The following is a 13,376-nucleotide window of genomic DNA, read 5'->3' as shown; positions in this document are numbered from 1 at the left end:
ACAGCCAACTGATATTTGACAAAGGAGCTAAAGACATACAATGGAATAAACATAGCCTCTTCAACTACTGGTGCTGGGAGAACTGGGCAGCCATATGCAGAAAACTCAAAGTAGACCCAAGCCTATCACCATGCACCAAGATCAACTCAAAATGGATCAAGGACCTCAACATCAGACCTGAATCCTTGAAACTACTGAAGGACAGAGTAGGAAAGACACTAGAACTTATAGGCACAGGAAGGAACTTCCTGAATAGAGTCCCAGGGGCACAACAAATAGGAGAAAGACTCGACAAATGGGACTACTACAAATTAAAAAGTTTCTGCACAGCTAAGGACATAGCCACCAAAATAGAAAGACAGCCAACGATATGGGAAAGGATATTCACCAGCACAGCAACAGACAAAGGCCTGATATCTGTCATCTACAGAGAACTCAAAAAACTAAGCCCCTCCAAGCCCAATAAACCTATTAGGAAATGGGCAAAAGAGCTAAAGAGAGACTTCACAAGAGAAGATATAAAAATGGCAAAGAAACATATGAGGAAATGCTCAACATCCCTGCTAGTAAAGGAAATGCAAATAAAAACAACCCTGAGATACCACCTCACCCCAGTTAGAATGGCCTATACTCTGAACTCAGGAAACAACAAATGCTGGAGGGGCTGTGGGGAAAGAGGAACCCTTCTCCATTGTTGATGGGAGTGCAAATTAGTACAACCACTTTGGAGAACAGTATGGAGGTTTCTCAAAAAGCTCAATATAGACCTACCCTATGACCCAGCCATACCACTCCTAGGCATCTATCCTAAACAGCAAAATCCAAGATATCAAAAAGGCATTTGTACTTCCATGTTTATCGCGGCACAATTCACAATAGCTAAAATATGGAAACAACCCAGATGCCCCTCCACAGACAAATGGATCCAAAAAATATGGTACTTATACACAATGGAATACTACATAGCGATTAGGAATGGTGAAATACTGTTATTCGCAGGGAAATGGTCAGAACTCGAACAAATAATGTTGAGTGAGACAAGCCTAGAACACAGAAAACAAAGGGGCATGATCTCCCTGATATATGACTGTTAACAAAGGGAGACGGAGAGACAGTAGAGACCAAGTCTGTGAATACTGTATATGTTCTTGATACATTGTATATTGCATATATGTCAACCTGACCTAGACAAGGGATAGAAAAACAGGTCGTAAGATATCATAAGAAATGTACACACTGCCCTACTATGTAACTGCACCCTCTTTGCACAACACCTTGTAAAAAAAATTTATGTCCAATTAATAAAAAAAAAATAGTCTCCCTCTTGAAAAACAAAACAAAACAAAACAAAAAAAAGAATAGGAAAGCTATGATGATGATCATGAGTCTCTTCAAAAATATTCTAGAGCCAGCCATGACTATAATCCCAGTTACTTAGGAGATTGATGGAGGAGGATTTGCAAGTTTGAGGCTAGCTTGGGTACCATAGCAATTGATAGGAGATGATTGGGGCTGGGATAGGCAGTGCCTGATGTAATTCCAGGTCCACTGGAGATTTTGTTCTGGGACTTTGGACAAGTTTCATCATTCCACTTGCCGAGCTTTCCTTCTGTAATATGGAGACATCAAGAAATATACTTCTGCTCTGTCAAACATTAGAGATTATGGTAATGAGATCTTAAGAAACGAAGGGCTGCATGTAAGTGTACAAAAGTGAACTTATAGAAAAATTAAGGCCAGCAGCTTCCTAACTCCCTTTATTCTTATGACCCTGAATTTGTGAGGGCTGACTAGATCAAGCCACAATAGTAAACAACACCATTATCTCAGTAGCTTAATGCAAGAATTTCCTACTTGGGGCTGGGAAGGAATATGGCCTAGTGGCAAGGGTGCTTGCCTCGTATACATGAAGCCCTGGGTTCGATAACCCAGCACCACATATATAGAAAATGGCCAGAAATGGTGCTGTGGCTCAAGTGGCAGAGTGCTAGCCTTGAGCAAAAAGAAGCCAGGGACAGTGCTCAGGCCCTGAGTCCAAGCCCCAGGACTGGCAAAAAAAATTTTTTTAAAGAATTTCCTACTTAGCAGGGGCCGGTGGCTCATACCTGTAATCCTAGCTACTCAGGAGGTTCAAAGTCAGCCAAGGTAGGAAAGTCCATGAGACTCTTAACTCCAAAAAGTACTCAGAAAAAGACAGCCATGGCACTGTGGCTCAAACTGCAAAGCACTAGCCTTGAGCACAGAGAAGCTCAGGGACAGAGGCCAGGCACTCAGTTCAAGCTCCAGGTCTGGAAGGAAAAAAAAAAAGAAGAAGAAGAAGAAAGAATTTCCTGCTTACTCTATGTCTCCTCCTCATCCTCATGACAAGATCTTATGACAGCAGCTCCAGTCGGAGTCTTGCCATTTGCTGCGACAGAGACAGACTATAACTGTACACCAAGCCTTAACATTTCAACCCTGTTCATGTTCCATCATCAAAGAAAGTCACATGGCAAACCTATCTCAAAGATTTGATTTTTTTTTTTTTTTTTTGCCAGTCCTGGGCCTTGGACTCAGGGCCTGAGCACTGTCCCTGGCTTCTTCCCGCTCAAGGCTAGCACTCTGCCACTTGAGCCACAGCGCCACTTCTGGCCGTTTTCTGTATATGTGGTGATGGGGAATCGAACCCAGGGCTTCATGTATACGAGGCAAGCACTCTTGCCACTAGGCCATATCCCCAGCCCTATCTCAAAGATTTGAGAAGTAAAATACCATGACATGTTTGTGAGGAAAGCTCTATGCCACATGGCGGGTACAGCTGCCTGGCAGAGCACAGAAGGAAATCAGGCAGCAGTCCTCTACTCCACTCACCTTCCTTTTGCCTCCTCCACTGGAACTCTAGCACCACATCATCGTGCCCCACAAAGGTGTGGACTGGGGTGTTCAAGTCAAAGACATTCCATAGTAGCAGGCTGTTTTCCCTCCGCAGCTGAGGGACCATTACAGTCACAAGCCCGTTGCTGAACGGCTATGGCGACAAAGGGGAAAGCAGTGATTACTCCAAGGAGAATCAGCAAAGTCTTCATCTTCCAAGATGATAAAAGGCCCCATCCCATCTGGGGAAAATTTCCCCAAATATGGTAAGGTGATCATGGCATCTAGCCTTCACTCAGCTTATAGAAGAGACCTCAGCAAGTGACAAAAAGAAAATCAGGCTGAGCCTTGGAGAACTTTGAAAATTCTACAATAAGCAAATGGTGCTTGCTGATATTTCACATCTTAGCTACTCTCTATGAGTCCCCTCTGAAGAATGAGCATGCAAGACTCACTGGGGGAACCCAAGAGCAGCAAATATAATTCTTACCATGCAAAGATGCCAGAAACACAGGATCCCCATGAAACATACCTTCCCACCACCCCAGTGTGCACTCCTCCAGGGAAAACCTAGTAATGTCAGGACTTAGCAACAGCCAGCCTTCCAGGGAGCTAAGGATCCATTATTTTGATACCTATGTCCTGTTATTTACAGAATAAACCATAGCCACTAAAGTATATACTTACTGATCTTCATCTTCCATTTTGGTATCACTCATGGACTTTTCTCTTTAATTTTTTAGCAAATACATTAATCTAGAGATGTCAGTTCATGAGAACAGTATCTCATTTCTTGGCAAGTGATTCCAGATGCAAAAACAACTTAATGCCCAATTATCTTCTTTGTTCCACAAGAGCCCAGTGTGAGAGCCCAATGCATAAAAGTAGCTTTGTTCACCCTGTGCTTGCTCTCAAATAGACATTAAAAGAAATTTATTATCTCTGATTAGCAGCTATCAATGTGGCCATGAAAAAATGGCTGAAAGATGGATAATACCCTACCCTTTCTATCAGTAGAATTTTATGATTTATAAAGCACACTCATATACATGTTATTTCAAAGGCAAAACAGATTGTAATGTTCTAAGTGTCACTGAATTGTGTGCTTCAAAACAGTGTCTTTTATCACAACAGTGAAAAAAGGAAGGCTGAGTGGAAATTATTCTTTGTATTTTACAAATGAAATTTCTGCTCAAAATCAAATGGCTTATTCCAAGCCACACATTAATAAATGGCAGAGCTGGACCCAAACCCCAAACCCTGCTCCTAAGTCAGAAGCCAGAGTTATTTCCACCATACTTCATTAGCTTCCAGCCCTCTACTTCCTCCACTAGCCTAACCTGCTGTCTGGGAAACACCAGCTGTGGTCACCAATCCTAATGCAGAGATCCTCCAAGCACGCCAGGTAAATTGCTAAGTAGTAAAAGGCATTACCACATTTGCCGTACCTCACACCAGGACAGAAAAAGTACCTCATAATGAATATGAGAGGCTAAGTATTGGCAGCCTCTGCCTATAATCCTAGCTACTCAGAAGGCTAAGATTCAGAGGACCATAGCTCACAACCAGCCCAGGCAGGGCTGATTTACTTTTTGGAGATAGAGTCTCAAAAAACAAAACAAAGAAACATGGCTCAAAGAGACATGGCTCAAATGACAGAGTGCCAGCCAACTAAATAAGCAAGCCAAGCCAGGGTGCGGCCTGAGGTTCAAAACCTAGTACCGGCCAAAAATAAACAACAACAACAACAATAATAATAAATGAGAGAGGAAAAAGAGAGCGAGAGCAAGAGAGAGAGAGAGAGAGAGACAGAGAGAGAGAAAACGTCCCCCCTGGCTCCTCATGTATGTCGCTCACCGTGTATCTGGCCTTCCAGACAGGTACCTGGCAAGGGAGAATATTGAGGTATTTCCGGGGCTGGCGGTAATCCCAGAACTACAAGAAAAAAAGAAAAGATAACTTATGGAATGAATGTCATTTGTTAGACCTTGGCTATTGAAATAGGCATCATCTTTGAACACATTGCTTTTTGTTTCTCCACAGACAATTTCAATAGTGTATTCTGTAGCTCCCCTTCCATAACTGTGCTACCGTGAGACAGAAAGAATCCTTCTGTGCGCATCTGTAAACATCACGGGAGGGTTTCTAGACTTCAGAAGCACCACCAATGAGAGCAGATCACCGTGCCCTGCCCGGGAAGTGCTGCTGTCGCTGGCAGGTGAATGCAACAGGCTTTGATCCTGCATTATGCTTACAGCAGGCAAGTAATGCACTGACAAGCTATGAGATGCCCTACTTACTGAACTTCAAACATGCATTACAACTTTAATGTTTTAATCTCACTTAATCTTTATAACAAACATGTAGCAGATGCTATTTATCTCTTTTTCAAATGCAGAACGGGTGCTTTCTGGTTCCTGAAATTGGGAGATAAGTTGACTGGATTGTGAGACAAATTCAAATGCAATAAATAAAAACAAACCACTTCTGGCACATAAAAGTACATTACAAGCAGTACGAAATTAAGAATAAAAATTAAAATTAAAAATTAAGATGGGCACTGGTGGCTCCTGCCTGCCTATAATCCAAACTATTCAGGAGGCTGAGATCTGATGAAGTGAGGCTCGAAGCCATACTGGGCAGGAAAGTTTAAGACTCTTCTCCAATTAACTAGCAAAATGCCCTAAGTGGAACTGTGGCTCAAGTACAACACAGCCATGAGTGAAAAAGCTAAGAGACAGCACACAGGTCCTGAGTTCAAGATTTTGTACCAGCACACACACATACACAAAAAAGCTGGGCACTGTTGGCTCATGCCTGTGATCTTAGCTACTCAGAAAGCTAAGATCTGAGGATCATACTTCAAGCCATGAGACTCTTATCTCTAATAAACTACACACACAGGGAAGCCATAAGACTCTTAGCTCCAATAAACTACACACACACACACACACACACACACACACACACACACACAGCCACATAGCCAGGGAGCTAGGAATATAGCTTAGTGGTAGAGTGTTTCCCTAGCAAGCATGAAGCACTGGGTTCAATGCGTAAGTACCATATAAACAGAAACTCTATGGCTCAAGTGGTAGAGTGCTAGCGTTGAACAAAAGATGTTCAGGGACAGTGCTCAGGCCCTAAGTTCAAGCTCCAGGACCAACAAAAAAAAAAGAAAGAATATAAAGTACTAAAATGATTCAAATAAATTACAACCATAAGGGATTTATTAACATCAAGATAGGACTTTTTAAGTCTTATGCATGGGCTGTAAATGTGGTTTAGTGGTACAATGCTTGCCTTGCATGCATGAAACCCTGGGTTCAATTCCTCAGCACCATATAAACAGAAAAAGCCAGAAATGATGCCATGGTTCCACAGAGAGGCTCAGGGATGGAGCCCAAGCCCTGAGTTCAAGCCCCAGGACTGGCAAAAAAAAAGAAAAGGGTATTTGGCATGACTCCAGCTCTGCTAACCAACAAATGTATTACATATGTATACGAACACAATAAAGCATTAAATATTAACTTAATGCTGCATTATAAACATGCTAAACCAACTTTTGTAGTCAAGTCCCTGTCTTTATGGACACAAGAGGAACTGTGGAACAGAGATGGCCCTGCCCTGCCCTGCCCTGCCCCAAATCTGATCAAGGGTAACAGAATATGCCAAGTCAGAGAGGACAAAGAAACGAGACACACTGCACTGTGAGATAAACCAAAAGCAACAGGGCCGCCAAAACACATCAAACCTTAAGCATTTCCAGGATGTTATACATCAAACCTTGAGCATTTCCAGGATGTTAAAGAATACCTAGCAAAACAACTCTATCCCCAACTTTTGCAATGCTTATGTATGAGAGGTCCTAACTGTAGCGGATATGATAATCAGATGAGAAAACCTCTGTCTTTCCATTACAAACTAACTGGCAACCAGAGAAAATCTGTGGTTTTCTTACTTTGTTGCAAGCAAACTTCTTTCCCTTCCTAAATGCTTTTGTCACTGACTTCCTGTCAGAGGGAAAGAAAACTTAAAACAAGTTAGCTGCCATCACATCTCCTGGGCTGCTCAATAAAAAGCTTGCTCAGCTTTACTTTGTTTGCTCAGCTCCCATGAGGCGCAAAATGCTAAACACGTCACCATTCCCAAAGCTCCTCGAACTACCCCAGCAGGTGCCACTCACCTTGACAGAGTTGTCTTGGCTGGAGGTAGCAAGGATGTGCTCACTATCTGGATGCCAGTCCAGCCCATGGATTTTGGAGAGGTGGGCTGCTAGGTATTCCACTGCTGTGCTAGGTTTCTACAAGAGATTGGCACTGAGTTTGTCAATTTCCAAAGAACCTGACTGAGGGTGCATCACAGAATAGTCTGATGGGTACTGAGGGGACACAAAAATACTGTCAGATACTAATTCTACTTTTATAAGTAGTACTCTGTTTTGTCTAAGCCAAACAAACCACCAAAAATGAAGGACTAATTAATATCCTCTGGGAGGGGCCAAAAACAAACTCTACGGGGGAAATACATTCACTCACCCGCTTATCCCATATCCGGACATCACCGTCATGGCTGGTGGCAAGGCAATTGGCGTTTTTTTTATTCCATTTGACCTGGGAAGCACCAGCTACAAAGGAAAGCCAAGGGAGAAAAAAAGCTGCTTCCCTCAGTGCTTTCAGAAGCAGAGAAAGCACATCCATGCCAATTGGATTGTGAGCTCTAGAACCTTCCAGTTTTCTATGACAGCATCATCTCTAGCTACCACGACAGTTTGATGTGGCCATTGGTTCAGTGGGCTCCATTGTTTGTGGCATCAGACAATGTAAACCCAGACCCTGTTCCCCTGCGCCAATCCCGAGAGACAACAGAGCTACCTGCAACAGGAGGTACCATGTGAGATGCCGGAAAGGGTAGAGACACCCAGGAACTGTAATTCAGTACCATGTTCAGCTGGCTCGTAAGAAATAAATCAAATCTGTCAAATTAAACCAACCCCAAACTGCTGGCTTCTTCTACTGATACAACTTTGCCGTCTTTTGTTCTGGCTGGGTGTTCATTACTAGTGAGAGCTAAAGTAGATGCAAGGCTTCAGAAGCAACTTCACCTAAGATGTGTGACAGACCAGGGCCTCCAAATCTAACAGGAAATGGAGTGCAGGCCCATAACTTGTCCTTTGCCCAAGAGAAAATGCTGAGGTTTTTAATGGTTTTCATTTGTCTTGTTTTTCCTTTTTCTTTCTTCCCCCATCATCTACCCATTTATCCACTGATATTTGTTTGTTTGTATATTTGAGGCAGGGTCTCCTGGATAGTCCACATTGGCCTTAAACTTGCTCTATATCTCAGTCTGGCCTCATGAACTTCCTCAGTGCTAGGATTACAGATGTGCACCACCTTAAGAAGTACTTTCGTGGGGTGGGAATGTGGCTTGGTCGTAGAGTGCTTGCCTAGCATGCATGAAGCCCTGGGTTTCACTCCTTAGTACCACAGAAAAAGAAAAAGTCAAAAGTGGTGCTCAAGTGGTAGAGTGCTAGCCTTGAGCAAAAGAAGCTCAGGGACAGTACCCAGGCCCTGAGTTCAAGGCCCAGGACTGGCAAAAAAAAAAAAAAGTACTTTCTTTAAATTGTACATATTTATGGAGTAGAGTGTAAAAACTCACCTCATACACTTGATGTATAGTGATTAAATTTGAGTAATCAGCATTCCCATCTGCTTAATCATTTATCATTTCTTTATAATAGACATGTTCAAAATGCCTGAGTTCTTCATTAAAATACATAATAAATTATAAACTAGTCATCCTAAAGTGTTTGTAGAACACTAAAACTATTCCTCTAACTTTATTTTAGTTCCTGTGGTTCAAACTACATCTATCTTTCTACCCCAAACTTGCCATTGGTTTATTTATTTTATTTCCTTTTCTTGCAGTGCTAGTGTTTAAACTGGGGGCCTCAAACTTGCTAAGCTAGCACCTTACTGAGTCATGTCTCTAGTTGTCATATTTATTCTTGAGATATAGGTCATCTAAAGTTATTTAAGAATAAAAGCAGGACATCACTGAGGATAGGTCAAGGTTGGGTTTTACTTAGGAGACTCAGTTTGTTTGCAAGAAGGAACATCCGCTAGAGGAGAAACAGTATGAAGATCTTTCTCCACCTCCACGAGACAATTACAGAGAGTTCCAAGCAGATGAATGTTTTGCAGTGGGAGGATCATCAGCACAGGAAGACTCCCAAGGGATTCTGAGACCCTTCAATCCAGCATGCTTTACTAGGATTGTGACAGAGGGTCAAGCATAGGCCCCAGGCTGTGAGAGCCCTGACCCAGAGAACACTCGGAAGCATACATCAATATATTCCTGCTGACTCTCTCCCCAAAGGCATAAACAACATGCTCACTGTCAGTGGGGACTTAGACTGGAGAGCAGGCAGTATCCAAGGTGTAGCTTTCAGGGAATGTGAGATTAAGTGGTGTATAAAGGTTAACAAGCCTCTCCTATGAGCTGTTTTCTCCCAGGGGGAAGCTCTGGCACCACTGAGAAATCTCACTGAGGAGCAAAAAGAAAGGACATTAACTATACCTTTTTTATTTTCTTTATGTGAAGCAGGACCCATAATAAAAAAGGAAATGATCAGAACAGGTGGGCGAAAAAAAAAAAAAAAGAATTGTTTTCTTTTTTAGGGTTTCACTAAAACCAATCTAAGTTAGAAACCAATAAGTATAAGCAACAAGCTCAATTTAGAGAAAGAAATGGGCTGGGAATATAGCTCACAAGTAGACCCTGTACTTCGTATTCATAAAGCCCTGAATTTGATCCTCAGCACTACAAAAAAAAAAAAAAGAAAGAAAGAAAAAGAAAATAAAAGAGACAGACAGAGCCAGGCACTGGTGGTTCAGGCCTGTAATCCTACTATTCAAGAGGCTAAGGGGCTGGGGATATGGCCTAGTGGCAAGAGTGCTTGCCTCGCATACATGAGGCCCTGGGTTCGATTCCCCAGCACCACATATACAGAAAACGGCCAGAAGTGGTGCTGTGGCTCAAGTGGCAGAGTGCTAGCTTTGAGCAAAAAAAAAAAAAAAAAGAAGCCAGTGACAGTGCTCAGGCCCTGAGTTCAAGCCCCAGGAATGGCCAAAAAAAAAAAAAAATCAAGAGGCTAAGATCTTGGTTGGAAGCCATCCTGGGCAGAAAAGTCCCTGTGAGACTATTATCTCCAATAAACTACTCAAAAAAGCTGGAAGTGGCACTGTGGCTCAAGTGGTAGAGTACTAGCTTTGAGCACAAAGAGGCTCAGGGACAGCATCCAGACCCTGAGTTCAAGCCCCAGGACCATCAAAAAGAAAGAAAGGAAAAAAACAATATAAAAGAGAGAGACAGACTATTCAGGAAATCTGAATACTTCTTAGATATTTCACAGAATTAAAGAACCATTGCTAATTAGGTATATTAATACTACTATGGTTATTGTTCTTTAAGGTTTCTTCTTTTGTAAAAATACATAAACATTTTTGAAGAAATAGTATAATGCCCAGGTTTTACTTCAAAATAATGAAAAGGCAATGGGAAAGGGAAGTGGGTCAGGAGAAAGATGGAAAGCAAATGGCTATCTGATGGTTACGATGGCTGAAGCTGATGAAGCACAGGAGGCTGATCATAATCTTAGGACAGAGTCAGGGTTAACCTGATGCAAGCACCTTACAATGTAGGACTTCCCATCCCACCTCCAGTTATGGATGGTAAGAGTGTGGGAAGGAATGGAATGGAATGGAATGGAACTGAATGGAACAGAACAGAAAGGAGTATTATGAAGACAAGCAGGGATGGATGCACTTACCAACAGCAGATAATGCAACAGTAGGTTTCCTAGTGTCCCTGAAATATAAAAATTGGAAGTCACATATCCAATTCATATGCCACCAGCTACCTAGTACTTTTTTACATTTCGGCACACATTCCTTTACTTTCCTCTCAATGGTAATTAAATCATTGTATCTGCTTTGAAGGTCTTAAAAAGAAATATAACCTGGTGCTGGTGGCCTATGCATATAATCCTACCCACTCATTCAGGAGCCTCAGATCTGAGGATCAAGTTTCAAAGCCAGCCTAGACAGAAAAATCAGTGAGACTATTCTCTCTAATTAACCACTAAAAAAGCCAGAAGAGGATATGTGGCTCAAGTGGTAGAGCAGAGCTAGCCTTGAGCAAAAGAAGCTTAGGGACAGCCAGTGCTGGTGGCTCAAGCCTATAATCCTAGCTACTCAGGAGGATGAGACCTGAGGATCGCAGTTCAAAGCCAGCCCTGGCAGGAAAGTCCCTGAGACTCTTATCTCCAATTAACCATCACCAGAAAACAAGAAGTGGTACTATGGCTCAAGTGGTAAAGTGCTAGCCTTGAGCTGAAGAGCCCAGGCCCACAGTTCAAGCCCCATGACAAAAAAAAAGAAAAAAAGCTTAGGGGACAGTGCCAAGGCCCTGAGTTCAATCCCTAGGACAAGCCCAAATATAAAAGAAAAAAGAAAAAAATATAAAGTCAGACATGTTTTCCTCAAGGTAAATGGACTTTCTCAATCATTTCAATTGAAGCCATGTGTGAATTTCAGATCATACAGCTGAATCCACACAGACATCACGATTAGCAGTGGGATGAGTCATGAAAGTATAGCTGCAAGAACCTTTCCAGGGCTGGGAATATGGCCTAGTGGTAAAGTGCTCGCCTTGTATACGTGAAGCCCTGGGTTCGATTCCTCAGCACCACATATATAGAAAAAAGCCAGAAGTGGAGCTGTGGCTCAAGTGGTAGAGTGCTAGCCTTGAGCAAAAAGAAGCCAGGGACAGTGCTCAGGCCCTGAGTCCATAGCCCAGCACTAGCAACAAAAACAAATCAAATAAACAAAACAAGAACCTTTCCAATGGCATTTCAAAAGTAGATATAAGTACTACGCTGGGAGCTGAGGTGGTAGTATAGTGGTAGATGCTTAACTAGCACAGACAAGGTCCCAAGTTCAATCCTCAGCACCAAAGAAACAGAAAAAAGAAGAAAACTACTACTCTAGATATTTTCAACAGCCAAATAGCAGAAGGAATAAATGAATAAGTAAACAAAATGTGGTATATTCTGCATTTTTTTGGTTTTTTTTTTATTGCCGGTTCTGGGGCTTGAACTCAGGGCCTGGACACTGTTCTTGACTCCGTGCTCAATGCTCTACCACTCGAGCCACAGCACCATTTCCAGCTTTCTCTGTTTATGTGGTACTGAGGAATCAAACCCAGGGCTTAATATATGTTAGGGAAGCACTCTACCACTAAGCCACATTCCAAGTCTGTGGTACATTCTTAAAATGGATTACTATTCACTTAAAAAAATGAGAGAGGGGGCTGGGAATATGGCCTAGTAGCAAGAGTGCTTGCCTCGTATACATGAAGCCCTGGGTTCCATTCCTCAGCACTACATATTTAGAAAATGGCCAGAAGTGGCGCTGTGGCTCAAGTGGCAGAGTATTAGCCAGGGACAGTGCTAGCCAGAGATAGTGTTCAGGCCCTGAGTACAGGCCCCAGGACTGGAAAAAACAAAAACAAAAAAACAAAAAACAAAAAAACTAGGAAAAAAAAGAGAGAGAGAGAGAGTAGAAATTGTGACATATTTGGCAACACGGAGGAACTTTCAAGGACATTCTTCTAAGTGAAATTGGCCAGTAACAAAACAATACATCTAGGCATTGGTGGCTCAGGCTAGGATTATAGATCCTAGCTACATAGGAGGCAGAGATCTGAGAATCATAGTTCAAAGCCACCCCAGGGAGGAAAGTCAGTGAGACTCATCACCAATTAACTACCAAAAAAAAACAAACGGAAGTGGCACTGAGGTTTGCCTTGAGCAAGTACTCTTGCCACTAGGCCAAATCCCTAACCCACTGAGGTTTGCCTTGAGCAAAAAAAAGTTCAGAGATAGCACGCAGGCCCTGAGTTCAAGGCCCAGGATCAACTATAGATAGACAAGACAGATAGATAGATAGATAGATAGATAGATAGATAGATAGATAGATAGATAGATAGATAGACAGACATTGTATGATTCCATCTGTATGAAAGTTACTGTGGCCAAAGTCACTAAAACAGAAAACAGTATGATGGTTGTCAGAGATGTGGAAGAAAGAAATGGAGTAGGGCTGGGGATATGGCCTAGTGGCAAGAGAGCTTGCCTCGTATACATGAGGCCCTGGGTTCAATTCCCCAGCACCACATACACAGAAAACGGCCAGAAGTGGCGCTGTGGCTCAAGTGGCAGAGTGCTAGCCTTGAGCAAAAGGAAGCCAGGGACAGTGCTCAGGCCCTGAGTCCAAGGCCCAGGACAGGCAAAAAAAAAAAAAAAGAAAGAAAGAAAGAAATGGAGTATTGAATGGGTATAGAGTTTCAGTTTTTCAAAATGAAGATTTTTCTGAAAGGAAACTAGAATATAAGACAGAACTGGTCCTTTAAAAAAAAAAAAACTGCTAGGCACTGGTGGCTCATGCCTTAGTTATCCCGAG

At 42.4% G+C, this 13,376-nt stretch overlaps 1 protein-coding gene across 2 annotated transcripts in view; it reads right to left on the bottom strand.

Moving 5' to 3' along the window:
- Wdr59 (WD repeat domain 59) overlaps positions 1-13,376 on the bottom strand; it is a 66,073-nt gene that overhangs the window by 43,579 nt on the left and 9,118 nt on the right. For both annotated transcript variants that reach the window (XM_048355122.1, XM_048355123.1), the window contains exons 6-10: positions 10,685-10,722; positions 7,392-7,480; positions 7,040-7,156; positions 4,711-4,788; positions 2,851-3,007 (exon numbers count right to left, since the gene is read on the bottom strand). In XM_048355122.1, the coding sequence (XP_048211079.1) occupies positions 2,851-3,007; positions 4,711-4,788; positions 7,040-7,156; positions 7,392-7,480; positions 10,685-10,722 (479 nt within the window). The remainder of the gene's footprint in view (positions 1-2,850; positions 3,008-4,710; positions 4,789-7,039; positions 7,157-7,391; positions 7,481-10,684; positions 10,723-13,376) is intronic.

This window comes from Perognathus longimembris, chromosome 10 (assembly GCF_023159225.1).
Source record: "Perognathus longimembris pacificus isolate PPM17 chromosome 10, ASM2315922v1, whole genome shotgun sequence".
NCBI lineage: Eukaryota > Metazoa > Chordata > Mammalia > Rodentia > Heteromyidae > Perognathus > Perognathus longimembris.
Note: the sequence above shows the minus strand (reverse complement) of the source record. Positions and strands in the feature narration are given on the sequence as shown.